This window comes from Salvelinus alpinus, chromosome 13 (assembly GCF_045679555.1).
Source record: "Salvelinus alpinus chromosome 13, SLU_Salpinus.1, whole genome shotgun sequence".
Classification (NCBI taxonomy): domain Eukaryota; kingdom Metazoa; phylum Chordata; class Actinopteri; order Salmoniformes; family Salmonidae; genus Salvelinus; species Salvelinus alpinus.
Genome location: NC_092098.1, coordinates 12,233,139 through 12,255,024, shown reverse-complemented (window position 1 = coordinate 12,255,024; position 21,886 = coordinate 12,233,139). Strand labels below are relative to the sequence as shown.

Here is a 21,886-nt window from a genome sequence, read left to right as displayed (position 1 = left end):
ACACCTGCTTACACCTGATCCTCTCTGAGCATCTCCACACACTGAGGGAACATGGACCAGAGCCTCGTCTTCACCATCTCGACCCTGCTGCTGCTGGGCCTCTCCCAGACACACTCTCCCCTGGTAAGAGCTGTAACCTTCATCACTGCTGAGCTCCTATCTTAACTCTCAACTCACTCTTGTGTTCAGAATCCCTCACTCACTTTGAGATTGTCTCCTCTCCAGGAATGGCACGTTGAGGAAGTCTTCACTTCCTAAATGTACCATACTGTTCGGTGCTATATAACAATCAAGTCTACTGTATGTTGAACATTTACATATGATTGGTCCAAATTACAAACACTAGACGCAATGCTGAACTAGCACGAAAGATTGAAATACTGCAGTGAGACAGCTGCCATATATAACCATATACTCCTGTTCAGATGTCACGACTGAAAAATGAAACACATTAGTCATCACTACAAAGATCCTTGAGGCAAACGAATATGATTTACTCAGAAGCTAACAAGTCAGTATCTGATTAAGATAGCATCTACAACCCATATCTTCGTTATGTCATCTTCTCAACTCTTTGCACCAAGGGATGAGCCACATGCTAATAGGGGGATGGACCAGAAACGTGATGAAGTTTTGGGACAACGGCAACTACTTCTGATGGAGCAAATCCTCATCTGGACTGGAGGAGGTGCCATATATCATAGACTAGAGATAGGAAACCCTGTTCCTGGAGTGCTGCAGGTACTACAGGATTTTGTTCCAACTAGGCACCACACCTGACTAACTGAGCTAACTGATCAGTTCAGTGAATGCCTAAATTCAACACACCTCTTCCAGGTCGGTTAAAGCAAAAAAAATGAATCCCCTGCGGCATTCCAGGACCAGGGTTGCCTACCCCTGTCATAGACTATTACTTCTGTAAGGGAAAATCATTATTTAATTGTTTTTATAAAGTGTGTTATTAAGCCATGAACACATATAACCTGAAGTGATGAGGTAATAACATAAGTGAGACAGATGTTCTTCATCGCACATGACTCTGAAAAGGCTATTATTGATGGCCATGAAATCATTTCACACTAGAACCTGCATTCGCTGCGTTCCCTGGAGTGGCCAGTCAGGCTACATCGACATTCAAAGTAAAACTGGGTGAGTTGCGAGCCACTTGTGCAGGTCAAAACCCAGCTGTGCACTGATGTAAAAACCCTTCAGTCTAAGGCTCGACTGCAGCATGCTATTGAGCTCCAAAGTGGATCTCGCTCCCCTTGTAGACGCTGGTCTCTGCTGGGGAGAAATGGAGCATAACAGGAGCTTTGTCTGGATGTGTACCGCTGTGTCTACCACGGCATCATTCCGCATGAGCTCCTCCATGCACTGGGCTTCTACCACGAACACGCCAGGAGCGACAGAGACCAGTTTATCAAGATCAATTGGGAATATATTCCTCAAGGTGACAAGTTTATTGCCACACCACACAGGACAGACACACACAACAGTGCAAGAAGGAAATTGAAGGTGAATAGTGGTTTTATGGTCAGTGATGCACTAACACCAGTTGGGAAGTCCAGAGTGGTGGACAGAAGGGTCCATGGGTGAGAGGTCCGGTTGTGAGTTGTAGTGGAGAACAGGAGTTTACAGAGACCCCAACCTGCCCTCTTGTGAACAACTAAAGCACAGTCAAAGTGGGGGTTCTGCTGCTCGCTGGTAGAGCCTTTAATTAGCTGATCAAGGTCAGATGACCCAGGCCTGGAGAGAGTTCCAGAAAGACCCCTAGCACAGAGGTGGGAACTGTCCTCTATCCCTGGACAGTAAGGTCAGGCTGAGGTCGGGGGTTACCTCAGCTGTAAGTCTGAGCCAGGGAGAGGATTTGAATGGTTAATGTCTGAAGGTTTTTTTCAACTTTGTCTCTCTTCTATTTTAGGACTGCCTTCTCAATTGAGAAAGGGGGGGAAAAAACACCCTTCCCATTCCTGACTCCTCTGTGAACATAGGACAGAGGCAGGATATGTCTGACATCCAGAGGATCAACAACCTACAGTATATCAGTGAGTATGAACTACATGGAGTAATAAATGATGTATATCTTCTTTACAATTTACTTCTCAATTTGAATTTCCTGTTGCATACATTTTTGGACATAGAAATTAATGATATGTACCCATTGATTCTTGAAGAATATACTTATAAATGCCTCATGACCCTCATTCAACTGTCATACCACATCATAATCCGAAATATAAGCTTAAACATAGTATAGCCTCAAAACATGCTGAAAACTAGAATTTTTATATTTCGGATGGTCAGTCCTTGCATTCTTAGCTCTGTCTATACATTTGAGAGTGCTCACATTTCTCCAGGCCCATCCCTCAGCTTTTTGCCAAAAACAGGCGGGAAGGTCCCCTTGGCTATTGTTTCAACTACAGATTGCCCCTTTAAGTGTTCATGAGTGCAAATGGTTGCTAAGACATAATATATGTGTTTCTCATTTCACGTATGTAGCTAGTTAATTGAGGAACTAAGAGAAGATGGATGTCTGCAATATCATTCTCAATGACTGTTGTTATTCCTGCTCATTGTGTCCCTGCGTATACATTGTTCTTAATTTACTGACAGTCATGTTTATGAATGTATTAAACTTGATAAAACCTTCCCAATAAAACAAATCACTCTGAAGTTTGTTTTTCATCTTCCCCTGTATGCATACACAAAATAGTATTAGGATTTTGTTTTTAAAGGTTTATTTTACATGACAGTTTTGTGCAATACATTTGAAGAATAATACTCAGAACAATTTATACAATGGCATATGCTGTACACAGTGCACACATGAATAAAGTCAGTACTGTAATACTTAGGCTAGGTCATGCAAGACCTGATGTGGTTATTGGCAGAGACAGGAATTACTCCTGCCTTGAATTTTCCTATTATAGACCAAAAGCTTTGTTTACTAAAGTTTGGTCTCCAGACATTTGGGGCAAATTCATCATGGTAGAGTTATTGTCGTAAGGCCTTTTTTCCCGTAAAGACAAAAGCAATAGGGATTGATTCAGAGTTAGAAACCCTTTGTGTTGGTGTGCTTCACTGCTGATTCTATCCAGAGGAAACAGGGCTGTGCAATTCCATGATTGCCCAGTAGGGAGCGCTCAAACAAACATGGGTGAGAGGGGCACGTTAAAACATTATTAAAACCCTACCAAGGCAACCTCAGGTCAGTGCAGTGACGGTGATTAAGTTTTGTTAGGATTATTTGAATAAGTCACTCTACTATTACATCAAGGCCCACTCCATATTAGAATCAGGCATATTACGACATACACGCACTCAAACTATGTTTAGAAAACATGAACAGTGCAGTGAATAAAACATCGATTAGGTTCAGTTCTTCTTTTTCTTCCCTTCCATCCACTTTCAACATGCTCTGGAAACAACCCCCCGTTTAGTCAGGTCGTTAAGCTCTCCCAAGGGGAGAATTTGGCTGCTACCAGTAGAGTTCCTGTTCATTTACCTGACATACAAACTCACCCTTGAGCATTTGGTTCATCCATCCTTTGGTGGAGGGGGCGGGGGATTTTCAGGGGGTATGTCTCCATTTGGCTCTTTCTTCTCAGGTTTGGTAGGGCTGATTTTGGGGATCTTCTCTGGGGGTGGTCTTCTGGGCCGTCTCCTCTTGGGCTTCCGTGAGCGTGCAGAGACGGGCTGTGCTGGATCCAATAGGGGATCCAAATGTAATTTCCCACTCACTGCGTCTGAGGACTCATCAATGTATGCCAGGTTCTCTCCAAAGTAGTCCAGAGGCTGGGAATACAGGGCTTCTGGGAAGGCGTTCTCCTTATCGACATCCTTCTCTTTACCCTCTACTACCCGCTCCGACTGCGTGGCCTCTGACCCTGTCTCAGACCCTGACCCCGACTCGGAATCGTTGGAGGAGTAAGAGTATGAGGACGATCCCGTTTCTGATTGGCTGTTCAGCTGGCCATTACCAGTCACCCTGTCCCCCTCCCCAGGGGCCCTGGTCCCAGACACATGACCCGCCCCATGGCCCCGGCTGCGAGGACCATGGCGATGCTTTCGCCTGCGTCGTTTGAAGGGGTCGTCTGGCATGCGGAAGTCCACGGACATGTTCTGGATATTCTGACCCCAGTCAGTGGTACGGGCTCTGAGCTCCTCCATCTGGGAAGAGAGAGAGGAAAGAGATCAAATCAAGTCACAATTTATTTAAAGTGCATTTAATAAAAGTCACAACAGAAAAAAAGAGAGTTGATGAGAGAGGAGGATCATAGAAGGGAGGATCATAGAAGAAAACAGGTGGCTGTAGGTGACATCAAATGTATGGTGCAGCCCATTTGCTTTAAGGTTGCACTCTCCCATTCCGGCCCCCCACCTCAGCCCTGGTCTTCTTGGACAGGACCCGAAGCCAGTTTGCAATCATGGACAGGATAGAGGCAAAGTAGGCCAGACCCAGCAGGATCCAGAACCACACCAGAGGCTTGTACCAGTGGTCTTTACCACCATCTCCGCTATCACCTGACAGAGATAAGCAAGAGGATAGGGATAGATAGGGATTTATAAGTGTAGACATTGGAGAATCAGCAACTTTACACGTCTACAGGTTAGTTTACATGTGAAAGACGTGCTGTTAATCTCACAAGAATGAACATTACAGACTGCGCTGCCTGAAAACTCTAGGGGCAATGAAACCACACACATGAGCCAATTAATAATTCAACTGTCGTAGGACGATTGTGAATAATTTAATAAAGGAAGTGGCCAGTTTGATGACTGACTGTATTTTATCACTCCTGACTGGACTGTTTAGTGCTCTAACACTGACTTGCCTAGTTAAATAAAGGTTAAATAAAAATAAAAACACAGTGGGAACTACATCTGGAGAAGCAGACATGTATGTGTCTGTGAAATGAAAAGAGTTTCAACAATGAAAAGAGAGTTTCAACAATGAAAGATAGTTTCAACAATGAAAGAGAGTTTCAACAATGAAAAGAGAGTTTCAACAATGAAAAGAGAGTTTCAACAATGAAAGAGAGTTTCAACAATGAAAAGAGAGTTTCAACAATGATAGAGAGTTTCAACAATGAAAAGAGAGTTTCAACTATGAAAGAAAGTTTCAACAATGAAAAGAGAGTTTTGACCTTTTGAGACAGATTCCTTGACCCAATCCCAAAATGCAGTGGTGAAAGTACCTGCAACATAGTCTCCAAAGCCCACTGTAGTCAGGGTGATGACAACAAAGTAGGAAGCCTCCAGGAGAGTCCATTTCTCCACCTCCTGAAACACCAGCGTTGGCACAGCAACAAAAATGGCTACCCCCAACAGGATGGAGAGGACAGCTGAGATGACACGAACAATAGTAGGACTCACCTTCCATTTCTGAGGGAGAGAGAGGAAAACATGAAAAAGAAGAATGAAAGAAATGAAGAGACTGAAATACTGATAGACTGAAAAAGACAGAGGAAACACGTTCAGCCAAACAGCTACTGTTGAGTGTCTCACCGCTAAGATGAACTCTATTTTGAGGATGGCCTTCCTCAGCCCAGTCCCCAGATGGTCTCCAACTCCAGCCAGCAGGATACCAAACAGAGGGATCCCCACCAGGGCATAGAAGATACAGAACAGCTGCCCCCATTCCGTCTTCGGGGAGATGTTCCCAAAACCTGAGGATGATGGGTTGTAGAGCTTTAGGATTTGGATAGGTAGAGTCAGTGTGTCACAATTGAGTAAACATAGGGGAGATCAGGCTGCTGACCTACCGATGGTGGTGATGATGGTCCCAGAGAAGAAGAAGGCACTAGCCAAGTCCCATTGGCTGGTGAAAGTAGAGGAGTTGCTGCTAGGATCCACCCCCGCTCCCACGGCATCTGCCACTTCCTGGGATGGGAGACATAGTCAGGTCAGGAAGTGAGTTAAAGTGAGAGGGAATGACAACCTAAAAGCCTGATATCCCCGTCATATGTATCTGTTTGTTCTCTTAATGTAGTGTACCTCTATGAGAGCCTGCAGGATGTCTGGGCTGACGCAGGTGTAGTTCTCCAGGAACGATCTGCGTGTGTCCTGCAGCTGCGTGTGCTGGTCCTGCTCGCGAGGAGCCTCCAGAGCCTGGAACACCACGGCCCCCAGCACTAGGTACAGCAGCACCCCTGCCAGGATACACAGGAGGGTAGAGCAGCGCATGCTCGCACCTTCATTCAGCCCCAGAGAAGAACGCTTCTTCCCCCCGTTGCCAGTGCTGGTGTGCTCTGGAGCCCAGCTGCAGAACAAACAGACAACACAGCGACCTCATGGAAACAGATCCACATTAGCTTAACTGCAAGGTAATTAACCGGGAAACGAAACATAATGCAGACTGATTCCCCTAACATATTACTGACCGGAAACCTATAAACATGTTGCTAATGGTTACACTACATGTATAGGCTACTGTATACTGTCTGATAAGCAGGAAGGAACCTGACAAACCTAGTGTTGTTCTGGTGGCGTCAGGGTTGTAGTATACATTCAAACCAGGAATGGACATGAACTCTACCAGAGATGTGTCTGCGTAAATGATCATTACTATCCACCCCATTCCTCTTCACCAGTCGGTTACCTCTCTCTCTATTTGTCTTTCTCCCTCTTCCAGCTGCGCCTGATGATGGAGTCTTTGAACCCGTAGCTGCTGGGGGTGGCCGTCAAACTCAGAGCCTGGTGTCGAACAAAATAAACATGATGTAACTGGACTGACAGGCACCGAAGAGATTCCTAATTCATCCATGACAACATTACAAAGATCATATTAAAGGTTAGATCATCTAACTGCAAACACAACAATTGCCTGTTCAGAATAGTTCATTGTATGTTCTCCATTGATGAAAGAGATTCCCTACATGACTGTTTGCCAATGAAAACATGGGCTTCCACTGGTACATTGTGCTCTTCGCTGTGAACATAATGTTACCGACGACAGACAATGAGCTGCAACAAGACACCCGTGTAGGTGCTTGCTGTCAACCAAAACCCTGTATGAAAGATGCATCTGTTGTATGCTCTATCTCTAATGGATCACATTGAGGAGAGAAAGGAACATCAAGACGATATAAGGGTGGATGGGGAAGATACACAAATGTACAAAATGCACATTCAATAAACATTAAAAAGACAAATAGAGGTGTGCGTCAGCAGGGTGGGGTAGAGCATGAAGTAGGTGTGTGTGTGTGTGTGGGAGCTATGTCTGTCCATTAACACAGGGGAGAAATATTGTTCTCTACCAGGCATGCCACACTATTAGCAGACTGTGTGAAGAAGGAATACCCCATGACTCTTAGGACCCTGACGTGACAGAGCTGATTTAGTGTAATGTCCTTCCCAAGAGCACATTGGTATTTATTGTCATGAATCCTGCCCTGGAGGCGGCTCTGCAGAGTGGTCACTAGCTGGCACAGCCACAAAGTCATAAAATCTGATTTTAAACAGAACCCTAACCCTGACCTAAATTAAGATCAAAAAGCACATTTTTGTTTTCATTCATTTTTACAATATAGCTGATTTTGAATTTGTAGCTGAGCCATCTGGCGGAAAACACTCAGTTCTGTTTCCAGGGCAAGATTCATGACAATAAACGTCAACCTGATTCCCAAGCCGCCTCTAATGCTGAATGGTTGAGTCAATTAGTCGTTGAAATTAGTCATTTAGATTTCTAGTCAGCACAGGTTAAAGACCCCAGGGGCACACGAATACTGTACAGTTAGTTCCATGTAGGTGTCATTTAGTCCCAATATTTTTCTTCTGTCTGATTTTCTTTACTGAAATTGTGCAGTAGTAGGCCTTTACTACAGTACGTATTGTATTTGTGTGTTTGTAATATATTACATCTGTGCTGTCTCTCCTTCTCATTTTAGATGTAACATTGCTTTTGCAGTCAGCAGCTCCTCTGGTCCTGATTCAACCTGAGACCAATAGGCTGTCACCCACACAATGAAATGTACACTACCCAGCCAAACAAATTCAGCAGCTGCTCAGGATACACAAACAAATGCACAGACAGACAAGCCTGCATCCTTACGTGCAGCTATTTTGCACGTGTACACAGATCAAAATAACTGCCCTTCAACCCTTTGGCCATGTGCATTAGCTGACATCTTCCTTATTAGGGTGACAGTCACATTTTTGACACTATTACCAAAGTTGTCGAAAGGCCTTTTCAGTGCCACCAAACAATAATTTGAAACTTTTAACAAGGTTTACTTTGAATTGTTCTTAATTACAATCTCTCCATTTTAACATAACCGTAAATGAACATATGTAGTACCTTACTCTCGTGTGAACATGTCATCCTTGAGATACGGAAGTTAAGTGGCTTTAATGCTCAACGTGATACCAAGCCATGGCCCTTGTAAGGTATAGATACTTCACACACAATACAGTCAGAATGCCTGAGAATACATTCTTAAATCACACAGATTGCAGTTAAAATGGGGTAAATTATCTGTTCCAATGAAACAATTGCAACCAATAGCAATTACAATGCTTAACACATATAGACAGCAAGTCCCCATCGGCCCACAAGATCTATCAAACAATAAAACATTAATTATCTCACCCAATGAACGCAGGATTCTGGGGTCTCTAACAAACGGGGTGAAGCCTGTGGTCATCTCTTACCTCAAAATGAACGATCTTAAAAATCCAGGGTATCAGCAGCTATAGGCAGGGTCTCTTTCACACACTCACACTAGACACAAAACACAAAACACTAGACACTAGACACTAGGATAGTAAGTGTGCATAAGCGTGTGGGATAGGCTGTTGCTGAGAACCAAAGAAATGAAAAGATACTCCATCAAACTGACGCCAAGAAAAGAGAGGGAGAGAGGTGAATTAAGAGGGAGAAGTGGAATGAGTGGGAGAAAGGGAGTGAGAGAGATGAAGGGAGGGGTCAATGCAGATACACTGAGCTAGAATGGGAAAATTTTGTGTTTTGTTTCCTCCACCCTGATCTCCAAGGTAATAAGCATAGAGTAAAAAAAGGATATAGAATATGCTAAGCAGCACCCACTAACCTGATTACCACATTGTGGTCCACATCATGTGAGTGTGGTAGTAAGCATTTCCACTACTCAGACTTACAGTGTAACACTTATTCCTACTTGTGCAATATACTGTAGTAGTGTAGCTCTGTGACTCCATGTGCATGAGCAGTTATCAGTATCAGTGTCTCAGTCTGACAGTGCCAGGATGAATTCCTCTCGTGGAGTTTACAAGAGGTCTGCTAGCGGTACACTGCCGACTCTGCAATGGGCAGCAAGCTCCCCCTCTGCTACCCTCAGCAGACCCCCTCCAAAGAATCCAGCCACTCCCTGGAACTGCTGCTGCTGTGTTTGATATATGCGGTGTGCGTGCGTGTGTTTGTGTGTGTGTGTGGGTTTGTGTGTGTGTGTGGTGTGTGTGCAGCAGCAGGGTTGTGGTTATGCTTCCCAGGGGTATCCCGCTGATGGGACTGAGCTCCCAGAATTCCCCAATCAAATATTTCATTCTTACCCCTCTCCTATCTTTCCTGTATATCTTTCTTCCTCCATACCACTGCTTTCCCCCTCCCTGTCCTGCCCCTCCTCTTTATCTTCCTCTGAAGCCCAATTGGAGGAGTGCCAGTCTATTTCTGCATCCACACCATTAATGAAACCTTTGAAATACGTTTATGAGGTATGCATTTTGTACTACAGTTGGACTATCTACATACGCAGGTGCCAGGTGGCACATTAAGTAGACTAGATTACCTTTTTATAGTTGTCTTATTTTTTTCTCAGTGCTCTATCAAATAGATTTTATTGGCATTGCACTACCACACAGAATGCTGAGCAAAAATAATGGGTGAAATTTAATGGAATTTTCCAAACACAAGGAGGGGTGAAGCATCAGGAATGGGACTGACACAATTTACCAAACCTACGCTTGATCAACATTAAACACCAAATATGTGATTACTATGCATCAATGCTGTTTCATTATTCATGAGAAAATCAGACTGCGGTGATAGAAAACACATCAACAATGACAAGCACTATAATCACCAGTAGCTCTCTCTCTCTCTCTCTCTCTCTCTCTCTCTCTCTCTCTCTCTCTCTCTCTCTCTCTCTCTCTCTCTCTCTCTCTCTCTCTCTCTCTCTCTCTCTCTCTCTCTCTCTCTCTCTGTCCCTCTCTCTCTCTCTCTCTCTCTCTCTCTCTCTCTCTCTCTCTCTCTCTCTCTCTCTCTCTCTCTCTCTCTCTCTCTCTCTCTCTCTCTCTCTCTCTCTTTCTGTCTCTCTCGCTCTCTCTCTCTTTCTGTCTCTCTCTCTGTCTCTCTCTCTCTCTCTCTCTCTCTCTCTCTCTCTCTCTCTCTCTCTCTTTCTCTGTCTCTCTCTCTCTCTCTTTCTCTGTCTCTCAATTAAATTCTCTCTCTCTGTCTCTGTCTCTCTCTCTCTCTCTCTCTCTTTCTCTCTCTCTTATTGTACGTCTCTCTCTCTTTCTATTATCTTTCTCTCTCTTTCTCTTTTGTCTCTCTCTCTTTCTCTCATGTCTCCCTCTCTCTCTCGCTCTCTCTCTTTCTCTTATGTCTCTCAATTCAATTCAATTCAAGGGGCCTTATTGGCATGTGAAACATATGTTAACATTACCAATGCAATTGTAGATAATATACAAAAGTAGATAACAATAAAAATGAACAGTAAACATCACACTCACAGATGTTCCAAAATACAGTTTTTCTCAGTCGCTTTGGTGCATTTTTCACATCATCCCTAACATGTGCAAAATAATAAGTGCATTTCTCAGAACAATTTGTACAAACTGCAATATACAATAGATATGTTTCTAAAGCTAGTCAGTCACTAAAAATCCTTAGTACATCTCTCAAAAGTAAATATTCATGCCAATGATCATGTCAGTGTCATCAGAATGATAAGTCATTGAGTCATTGTTCACGAACAAGGTCGTCAAAATGTTTAGGCATGTTGTCAATGTAACTGTGTACTTTGACAGTATTACCTGATGTAAACTTAGGCTACAGTTTGGATGAAAGTTACTGTATTGAAAATGCACAAGGCTGCACTTCTATGGCATCTATCAATTTCAACAGTACTATTTACATATTACTGTATGTGGGTTATTGATTGAAAGAGACTGGACAACCCAAGGGGCACAAAGGAAAAAAAACGAAATTAGAAAGAAACACAGGAAACCACCCGTAAGGCACAACTTTGCCCGCAGCACTGTTGTGCTGTCTCTACACATCCAGACGTTCCTGTCTGTCGGCCCACATATTCTCATCCACATCACACCGGATATTTTCCCTTCCAATGCAACGTGGAAAGAATCTTTTGGAATGCCTTATCCATCCTCTGCAGGCGTCTACTGTGATGTCCTCACATGCTGCATCCATTGCAGCCAGCAGGGTCATCTGTGTGTGGCTGACGATCGTACACCTTCCACCTCCATGCTGAAAAGAACTCCTCAATTGGGTTAAGGCATGGTGAATAAGGTGGGAGGAATTCTATGAGCATCCTCGGGTGGGTCACAAACCATTGCCTTATGATGTTTGATCGATGGAAACTCACATTATCACAAATGACCACATACTTTGGCAAATCCTCTCTAAACAGACCCCTCTCATCATCAGGGATGAGAGCCCTGTAGAGAGTCTCTAAAAAGTTGAGTAGATGCTGGGTGTTGTATGGCCCTATAAGGGGGATATGGGTTAGGACACCATGCTCCGAAATAGCAGCACACCTGCTGATATTTCTTCCCCGTTGTCCACAGTAGCTCTGTGACCGATGATATTCCGACCCCCCGCCTTCTGCATTTGGTCAGGTTGAAGCCAGCCTCATCCACATATACAAAGTTGTGAGAGGGTTCACTTGATTCCAACTCCATTATACGCTATATCCCAGAACACACAGTTGAATTTGTTTTGGTAAGGAAGGGTGACATAAAATGTACATATATTGCATGTTCCTTCCACAGCAATGGAAATGTGTGCAGTTTATGCTTACTGTACTATGTATCACTATAAAATGTTGCTGTAAAGTAGTTACATAGATATATGTTTTACCTGTACATACTGGTACCGTAGCTCCTTAACTCTGTCCTCATTCCTTTGGAATGGTACACGGTACAGCTGTTTCATACTCATCTGGTTTCTATGCAGCACCCTGTCGATGGTTGAGATGCTAACCGTATGGATGTGTTGTGGTCTGTCTATATATGCTTGCCAATTGATTCTTCATGAGATGTACCTTTGAGCAATTTAGACAACTGGTTGATTGTTGGTTGAACTAACACTTTACATTCCTTCATGAGTGAGGGTCAATTTCACCTGTACGATTCATCAATTCACATTTTTGTACAAAAGGTCTAATAGAAATGTGTAAAACTATGCTTGACAGTTTATGACAAATAGTTCAACAATTTTGCATGTAATGGCTTATGCAAGGAACTAATGCCTAGATGTTTTGAGGGGTAAGACTATTCAACAGAGAACCATCTACTATATTTTGATCAACATGGCATGAGCAATTGATAATGTGGAAAAAAGCTGACAGTTGTACATTACCAATTGCAATTTGTTCAAAGGAATAAGAAATTGCTTTAATGATGTGCACAAGTGACTAGATGATTTGGAATTTGTACAAGTAGTATCAAGAATTGCACCTTTGATCTAAGAAATGCACCAAAGCGACTGAGAAAAACTGTAATAAAGACATTGCAAATGTCATATTATGTATATATACAGTGTTGTAACGATGTACAAATGGTTAAAGTACAAAAGGGAAAATAAATAAGCATAAATATGGATTGTATTTACAATGGTATTTGTGCTTCACTGGTTGTGACCTTTTCTTGCGGCAACAGGTCACAAATCTTGCTGCTGTGATGGCACACTGTGGTATTTCACCCAGTAGATATGGGAGTTTATCAAAATCGGGTTTGTTTTCAAATTCTTTGTGGATCTGTGTAATCTGAGGGAAATACGTGTCTCTAATATGGTCATACATTGGGCAGGAGGTTAGGAAGTGCAGCTTAGTTTCCACCTAATTTTGTGTGCACATAGCCTCTCTTCTCTTGAGAGCCAGGTCTGCCTACGGCGGCCTTTCTCAATAGCAAGGCTATGCTCACTGAGTCTGTACATAGTCAAAGCTTTCCTTAAGTTTGGGTCAGTCACAGTGGTGAGGTATTCTACCACTGTGTACTCTCTGTTTAGGGTCAAATAGCATTCTAATTTGCTCAGTTTATTTGTAAATTCTTTCCAATGTGTCAAGTAATTATCTTTTTGTTTTCTCATAATTTTGTTGGGTCTAATTGTGTTGCTGTCCTGGGGCTTTGTAGGGTGTGTTTGTGAACAGATCCCCAGGACCAGCTTGCTTAGGGTACTCTTCTCCAGGTTAATCTCCCTGTAGCTGATAGCTTTGTTATGGAAGGTTTGGGAATCGCTTCCTTTTAGGTGGTTGTAGAATTTAACAGCTCTTTTCTGGATTTTGATAATTAGCGGATATCGGCCTAATTCTGCTCTGCATGCATTATTTGGTGTTCTACGTTGTACACTGAGGATATTTTCGCAGAATTCTGCATGCAGAGTCTCAATTTGGTGTTTGTCCCATTTTGTGAATTCTTGGTTGGTGAGCGGACCCCAGACCTCACAACCATAAAGGGCAATGGGTTCTATCACTGATTCAAGTATTTTTAGCCAGATCCTAATTGGTATTTCGAATTTTATGTTCCTTTTGATGACATAGAATGCCTTTCTTGCCTTGTCTCTCAGATCGTTCATAGCTTTGTGGAAGTTACCTGTGGCGCTGATGTTAAGGCCAAAGTATGTATAGTTTTTTGTGTGCTCTAGGGCAACGGTGTCTAGATGGAATTTGTATTTGTGGTCCTGGCAACTGGACCTTTTTTGGAACACCATTATTTTGGTCTTACTGAGATTTACTGTCATGGCCCAGGTCTGGCAGAATCTGTGCAGAAGATCTAGGTGCTGCTGTAGGCCCTTCTTGGTTGGTGACAGAAGCACCAGATCATCAGCAAACATTAGACATTTGACTTTAGATGCTAGTAGGGTGAGGCCGAGTGCTGCAGACTTTTCTGGTGCCCTCGCCAATTTGTTGATATATATGTTGAAGAGGATGGGGCTAAAGCTGCATCCCTGTCTCACCCCATGGCCCTGTGGGAAGAAATGTGTGTGTTTTCTGCCTATTTTAACCGCACACTTGTTGCTTGTGTTTTAATGTCGTATGTTTTTCCCCCAACACCACTTTCCATCAATTTGTATAGCAGACCCTCATGCCAAATTGAGTCAAAGGCTTTTTTTTAAATCAAAAAAGCATGAGAAGACTTTGCCTTTGTTTTGGTTTGTTTGTTTGTCAATTAGGGTGTGCATGGTGAATATGTGGTCTGTCGTACGATAATTTGTTAAAAAGCCAATTTGACATTTGCTCAGTACATTGTTTCCACTGAGGAAATGTACAAGTCTGCTGTTAATGATCATGCAGAGGATTTTCCCAAGGTTGCTGTTGACGCATATCCCACAGGTGTTATTGGGGTCAAATTTGTCTCCACTTTTGTGGATTGGGGTGATCAGTCCTTGGTTCCAAATATTGGGGAAGATGCCAGAGCTAAGGATGATGTTAAAGAGTTTTAGTATAGCCAATTGGAATTTGTCGTCTGTATATTTGATAATTTCATTGAGGATACCATCAATACCACAGGCCTTTTTGGGTTGGAGGGTTTTTATTTTGTCCTGTAGTTCATTCAAGGTAATTGGAGAATCCAGTGGGTTCTGGTAGTCTTCAATAGTTGATTCTAAGATTTGTATTTGATCATGCATATGTTTTTGCTGTTTGTTCTTTGTTATAAAGCCAAAAAGATTGGAGAAGTGGTTTACCCATACATCTCAATTTTGGATAGATAATTCTACATGTTGTTGTTTGTTTAGTGTTTTCCAATTTTTCTAGAAGTGGTTAGTCTATGGATTCTTCAATTACATTGAAATGATTTCTGACGTGCTGTTCCTTCTTTTTTCGTAGTGTATTTCTGTATTGTTTTAGTGATTCACCATAGTGAAGGCGTAGACTCAGGTTTTCTGGGTCTCTATGTTTTTGGTTGGACAGGTTTCTCAATTTCTTTCTTAGATTTTTGCATTCTCCATCAAACCATTTGTCATTGTTGTTCATTTTCTTCGGTTTACTATTTGAGATTTTTAGATTTGATAGGGAAGCTGAGAGGTCAAATATTCTGTTAAGATTTTCTACTGCCAAGTTTACACCTTCACAATTACAGTGGAACATTTTGTCCAGGAAGTTAAAAGGGATTGAATTTGGGCCTCCCGGGTGGCGCAGTGGTCTAGAGCACTGCATCGCAGTGCTAGCTGCACCACCAGAGTCTCTGGGTTCGCGCCCAGGCTCTGTCGCAGCCGGCCGCGACCGGGAGGTCCGTGGGGCGACGCACAATTGGCATAGCGTCGTCCGGGTTAGGGAGGGTTTGGCCGGTAGGGATATCCTTGTCTCATCGCGCTCCAGCGACTCCTGTGGCGGGCCGGGTGCAGTGCGCGCTAACCGAGGGGGCGAGTGCACAGTGTTTCCTCCGACACATTGGTGCGGCTGGCTTCCGGGTTGGAGGCGCGCTGTGTTAAGAAGCAGTGCGGCTTGGTTGGGTTGTGCTTCGGAGGACGCATGGCTTTCGACCTTCGTCTCTCCCGAGCCCGTACGGGAGTTGTAGCGATGAGACAAGATAGTAATTACTAGCGATTGGATACCATGAAAATTGGGGAGAAAAGGGGATAAAATTAAAGGTTGATGTCCTCAGTGGATTTTATTTTATTTATTTCACCTTTCTTTAACCAGGTAGGCCAATTGAGAACAAGTTCTCATTTACAACTGCGACCTGGCCTAGATAAAGCAAAGCAGTGCGACACAAACAACACAGAGTTACACATGGAATAAACAAACGTACAGTCAATAACACGATAGAAAAAAATCTATATACAGTGTGTGTAAATGAGATAAGATTAGGGAAGTAAGGCAATAAATAGGCCGTAGTGGTGAAGTGGTAATTACAGTGGTAATTACAATTTAGCAATTAAACACTGGAGTGATAGATGTCCAGAAGATGAATGTGTAGAGATGAATGTGTAAAGTAGAGATACTGGGTGCAAAGGAGCAAAAAAAACAAAAACAATATGGGAATGAGGTAGTTGGATGGGCTATTTACAGATGTGCTATGTACAGGTGCAATGATCGGTAAGCTGCTCTGACAGCTGATGCTTATAGTTAGTGAGGGAGATATGAGTCTCCAGCTTCAGTGATTTTTGCAATTCGTTCCAGTCATTGGCAGTAGAGAACTGGAAGGAAAGGTGGCCAAAGGAGGAAGGCTTTGGGGGTGACCAGAGAAATATACCTGCTGGAGCGCATGCTACAAGTGGGTGCTGCTTTGGTGACCAGTGAGCTAAGATAAGGCGGGGCTTTACCTAGCAAAGACTTATAGATGACCTGGAGCCAGTGGGTTTGGCGACTAATATGAAGCGAGGGCTAGCCCACGAAAGCATACAGGTCGCAGTGGTGGGTAGTATATGGGGCTTTGGTGACAAAACGGATGGCACTGTGAAAGACTGAATCCAATTTGCTGAGTAGAGTGTTGGAGGCTATTTGGGAAATGACATCGCCAAAGTCAAGGATCGGTAGGATAGTCAGTTTTACGAGGGTATGTTTGACAGCATGAGTTTTATTTTACCTTTATTTAACTAGGCAAGTCAGTTAAGAACAAATTCTTATTTTCAATGACGTCCTAGGAACAGTGGGTTAACTGCCTTGTTCAGGGGCAGAGCAACAGATTTTTACCTTGTCAGCTCGGGGATTCAATCTTGCAAGCTTTCGGTTACTAGTCCAACGCTCTAACCACTAGGCTACCTGCCGCCCCTAACTTAATGTGAGTCTGGAAGTAGAGTTTACAGTCTAACCAGACACCTAGGTATTTGTAATTGTCCACATATTCTAAGTCAGAACGGCGAGCAGTTGCGGGCAGCGATCGGTTGAAGAGCATGCATTTAGTTTTACTTGGAGGCAGTTGGAGGCCACGGAAGGAGAGTTGTATGGCATTGAAGCTCGTCTGGAGTTTAATTAACATAGGGTCCAAAGAAGGGCCAGAAGTATACAGAATGGTGTCATCTGCGTAGAGTTGGATCAGAGAATCACCAGCAGCAAGAACAACATCATTGATGTATACAGAGAAAAGAGTCGGCCCGAGAATTGAACCCTGTGGCACCCCCATAGAGACTACCAGAGGTCCGGACAACAGGCCCTCCGATTTGACACACTGAACTCTGTCTAAGAAGTAGTTGGTGAACTAGGCGAGGCAGTCATTTGAGAAACCAAGGCTGTTGAGTCTGCCGATAAGAATGTGGTGATTGACAGAGTCGAAAGCCTTTGCCAGGTCGATGAATACGGCTGCACAGTATTGTCTTTTATCGATGGTGGTTATGATATTGTTTAGGACCTTGAGCGTGACTGAGGTGCACCAATGACCAGCTTGGAAACCAGATTGCATAGCGGAGAAGGTACGGTGGGATTCGAAATGGTCGGTGATCTCTTTGTTAACTTGGCTTTTGAAGACCATAGAAAGGCAGGGTAGGATAGATATAGGTCTGTAGCAGTTTGGGTCTAGAGTGTCTCCCCCTTTGAAGAGGGGGATGACCGCGGCAGATTTCCAATCTTTGGGGATCTCAGACGATACAAAAGAGAGGTTGAACAGGCTAGTAATAGGGGTTGCAACAATTGCGGCGGATAATTTTAGAAAGAGAGGGTTCAGATTGTCTAGCCCAGCTGATTTTTAGGGTTCCAGATTTTGCAACTCTTTCAGAACATCAGCTATCTGGATTTGGGTGAAGGAGAAATGGGGGAGGTTTGGGCAAGTTGCTGTGTAGGGCTGTTGACCGGGGTAGGGGTAGCCAGGTGGAAAGCATGGCCAGCCGTAGAAAAATGCTTATTGAAATTCTCAATTATCGTGGATTTATCGGTGGTGACAGTGTTTCCTAGCCTCAGTGCAGTGGGCAGCTGGGAGGAGGTGCTCTTATTCTCCATGGACTTTACAGTGTCCCAGAACTTTTTGGAGTTTGTGCTACAGGATGCAAATTTCTGTTTGAAAAAGCTAGCCTTTGCTTTCCTAACTGCCTGTGTATATTCGTTCCTAACTTTCCTGAAAAGTTGCATATCGCGGGGGCTGTTCGATGCTAATGCAGTACGCCACAGGATGTTTTTGTGCTGGTCAAGGGGAGCCAGGTCTGGAGTGAACCAAGGGCTATATCCGTTCCTGGTTCTACATTTTTTGAATGGGGAATGCTTATTTAAGATGTGAGGAAAGCACTTTTAAAGAATAACCAGGCATCCTCTACTGACGGAATGAGGTCAATATCCTTCCAGGATACCCGGGCCAGGTCGATTAGAAAGGCCTGCTCGCTGAAGTGTTTTAGGGAGCGTTTGAAAGTGATGAGGGGTGGTCGTTTGACCGCAGACCCATTACGGACGCAGGCAATGAGGCAGTGATTCCTGAGATCCTGGTTGAAGACAGCATAGGTGTATTTAGAGGGCAGGTTGGTGATTATGATATCTATGAGGGTTCCCGTGTTTACGGATTTGTGGTTGTACCTGGTAAATTCATTGATAATTTGTGAGAGATTGAGGGAATCTAGCATAGATTGTAGGACGGCCGGGGTGTTAAGCATGTCCCAGTTTAGGTCACCTAGCAGTACGAGCTCTGAAGATAGATGGGGGGCAATCAATTCACATATGGTGTCCAGGGCACAGCTGGGGGCTGAAGGTGGTCTATAACAAGCGGCAACGGTGGGAGACTTGTTTCTGGTGTTCGGTTCTTATTTTTCAGAGTAAATAACCCACGGACACTAGAGAAGCTTTAACCAAGTTTATTCTTCCCAAGGATTCTGTACAGCTGAAATCAGACAGCAAAAACATTTCAGACATCACAGTTTATATGCATCCTACTTAAGACACTCCTCCTCCTTACAGTTTATGGCTCCACAGGAAATAAGGTAACCAGATACCAACCCTGATTACTCCCTGAAGGGGAACTGACCTCACCCCTCACCTCCTAATCCACAGATATTCATCTGTCTTCCTTATATCAACACATCGCTCTCCTCTCCTCCATCAAACACATTCCAAAGCCTTCTGGCTTTTTACAAACTCTTTCTTTTCAAGGCCTTGTCTCTATCATTTATTTAATATCTCAATGTTCAAAGTAAAGCTGATTCCAACACTGGAAAGGTGGATTTTTAGAAGTAGAAGCTCGAATTATTTGGGCACAGACCTGGATAGTATGACAGAACTCTGCAGGCTATCTCTGCGGTAGATTGCAACTCCGCCTCCTTTGGCAGTTCTATCTTGTCAGAAAATGTTTTAGGTAGGGATGGAAATTTCAGGATTTTTGGTGGCCTTCTTAAGCCATGATTCAGACACGGCTAGGACATCTGGGTTGGCAGAGTGTGCTAAAGCGGTGAGTAAAACAAACTTAGGGAGGAGGCTTTTAATAATAACATGCATGAAACCAAGGCTTTTACGGTTACAGAAGTCAACAAATGAGAGCGCCTGGACAGTGGGAGTGGAGCTAGGTGCTGCAGGGCCTGGATAAACCTCTACATCACCAGAGGAACAGAGGAGGAGTAGGATAAGTGTACGGCTAAAGGCTATAAGAACTGGTCACCTAGTGCATTCGGAACAGAGAGTAAAAGGAGCAGGTTTCTGGGCGCGGAAGAATAAATTCAAGGCATAATGTGCAGACAAGGGTATGGTAGGATGTGAATACAGTGGAGACTAACCTAGGCATTGAGTGACGATGAGAGAGGTTTTGTCTCTAGAGACATCATCGAGACCAGGTGAGGTCATCGCATGTGTGGGAGGTGAAACAAAAGGGCTAGCTAAGGCATGTTGAGCAGGGCTGGAGGCTCTACAGTGAAATAAGACAGTAATCAGTAACCAAAACAGCAATGGACAAGACATATTGACATTAGGGAGAGGCATGAGTAGCCGAGTGATCATAGGGACCAGTGGATAGCTAGGCGAGCTGGAGACACGGCGATTCAGACAGCTAGCGGGCCTGGGCTAGCAGGATAGCAGAAGGGCCTTGGGGGATGTCGCGACGGAAGAAGTCTGTTGTAGCCCCCTCGGACGGTTATGTCGGCAGACCAGTCGTGTTGGATCGGCAGGGCTCCGTGTAGGCAGTAAAAGGGTCCAGGCCAATTGGCAAAATAGTATTGTAGCCCAAGAAATTGGCTGATGGTCCTCTTCAGCTAACAGTCCGATATGCTCTAGACAGCTAGCGGGCCGCGGCCAGCAGGCTAGCGGATGGGCCTTCAGGGGACGTCGCGACGGAGAAGGCTGTTGAAACCCCTCAGGCAGATTACGTTGGTAGACCAGTTGTGATGGATTCGGCGGGGCTCCGTGTCGGCAGCAAAAGGGCTCCAGGCCATTTGGCAAATATGTATTGTAGCCCAAGGAGTGGCTGATGGACCTCTTCAGCTAACCAGGAGATGGGCAGTTCCAGGCTCACTGGTGCTTGCTTCGGGACAGAGACGTTAGCCAGGGCGTAGCCACTCGGATAGCAGCTAGCTAGCTGTGATGATCCAGGTGAAAAGGTTCAGAGCTTATGGTAGGAAACTAGACATGTGGAGAAAAAGCAGTCCGGTATGTGCTGAGTTGAATCGTGCTTTGCAGACTGGCAGGAGTTGACCGGGCTGAGGTTAGCTGATGACCGCTAGCAGTGGCTAACTGACTAGTAGCTAGTTAGCTGGCTAGCTTCTGTTGGGGGTTCCGGTTCTAAAGTATAGAAAATAGCAGATCCATACCACATTGGGAGAGGCGGGTTGCAGGAGAGTATGTTGAAACTGAGGTAAAAAATATAAAAAATATATACGAAGGAAAAAAAAGATATATACACGGGACACGACAAGACAAAGGCAAAGACGTCTGAACTGCTACGCCATCTTGGATTAGAAAAAGATGTGTGGGTGGTTGTCAAGAGGGCTATCGGGGGAGCTGACATGAGGACTGTTAGGAGGGGGTGGGGTCTGTTTGGTTGGTGGGTCCTATGTTGTCTGTCCCATTGTAGTGTTGAGGTTGTGGACTGGGTCTGGGTCTGGATCTGAGGTGGGCTGTTCTGCTGGCTTGTCTCGGGGAGTGTCCTGCTCTCTGTCACACAGCTTTCTGACCTCGTCCTTCAGTGCCACGTGTGCCTCTCTAAGTTCTCTCCCCTCAGTCCGTAGAGCAGCCAGCTCTCTCAGACAGCCGTCCATCTCCACCTTCTGCCCATCTCCACCTTCTGCCCTTTGGGTCTTGTTGGGGGGGTGTTGTTGTGCTGGTCTGTTTTGTGTGGACTAGCTCTCTGAGCTCCACCATGTCTCTCTCCAGCTCTGTGAATGTATCCCTCTCAATGATGGAGGAGCTGTGCAGTTGTTGGACCTGGGTGTGTTCAGTGCTGGGGGGGGGGTGACTATCCTCGTCTGCAGGACAGTTTGAAGAGTTGTGATCAGACTCACTCAGGATGGGGGAGTCATCACAGAGAGAGAGCTTTTCCTGCTGTGCTCTCTCTTTGATCCTGTAAAAGTCCCGCTGGAACTGCATGCACCATTACTGTCCCAGACTTGTAGAGGTTGACAGAGGTTGTTTCAATTTCCTCAATGTCTATTATTCTGAGTTTCCACCCTATGCCAATACCCTCTCTATTGGCATAGGGGTAGTATGCTCTTATAGCACTGGGATGGTCTGTGTGGAAAATTAAGTTGTTGGTGTCTCTGGATTGTCCTTGATGAGCTTGTTTTTGTACTTATTCCTTGCAGGGTTATTTTTAATCAACTGTATTGTAATGG

The 21,886-nt window shown here is 44.3% G+C and overlaps 1 protein-coding gene across 5 annotated transcripts; it reads right to left on the bottom strand.

Moving 5' to 3' along the window:
• Positions 1–2,721: 2,721 nt before the first annotated feature.
• LOC139537100 (potassium channel subfamily K member 4-like) lies at positions 2,722–9,290 on the bottom strand. 5 transcript variants are annotated; one of them, XM_071337998.1, is made up of 8 exons: positions 9,051–9,290; positions 6,602–6,696; positions 5,998–6,262; positions 5,766–5,883; positions 5,509–5,669; positions 5,199–5,385; positions 4,382–4,524; positions 2,722–4,170 (listed from the first exon to the last, which is right to left on the bottom strand). In XM_071337998.1, exons 3-8 carry the CDS (start codon positions 6,184–6,186, stop codon positions 3,538–3,540), a joined length of 1,431 nt encoding a protein of 476 aa, XP_071194099.1. In that variant the 5' UTR covers positions 6,187–6,262; positions 6,602–6,696; positions 9,051–9,290; the 3' UTR covers positions 2,722–3,537. The 5 variants fall into 5 exon arrangements, with proteins under 5 accessions (XP_071194099.1, XP_071194098.1, XP_071194097.1 ...); XM_071337997.1 differs by lacking the exon at positions 9,051–9,290 and adding an exon at positions 8,653–8,917 and having other exon boundaries at positions 6,472–6,696; XM_071337996.1 differs by lacking the exon at positions 9,051–9,290 and adding an exon at positions 8,653–8,917.
• Between the last annotated feature and the right edge of the window lie 12,596 nt (positions 9,291–21,886).

What these genes read in the sequence shown, in the direction of transcription:
- LOC139537100 (XM_071337998.1), bottom strand. Translation starts at nt 6,186, where the DNA reads ATGCGCTGCTCTACCCTCCTGTGTATCCTGGCAGGGGTGCTGCTGTAC. An exon ending in TCCTGCAGGCTCTCATAGAG is followed by an intron (nt 5,884 to 5,997) that starts GTACACTACATT and finishes CTCCCATCCCAG; the next exon opens with GAAGTGGCAGATGCCGTGGG. An exon ending in CCAAGAAGACCAGGGCTGAG is followed by an intron (nt 4,171 to 4,381) that starts GTGGGGGGCCGG and finishes CTCTCTTCCCAG; the next exon opens with ATGGAGGAGCTCAGAGCCCG.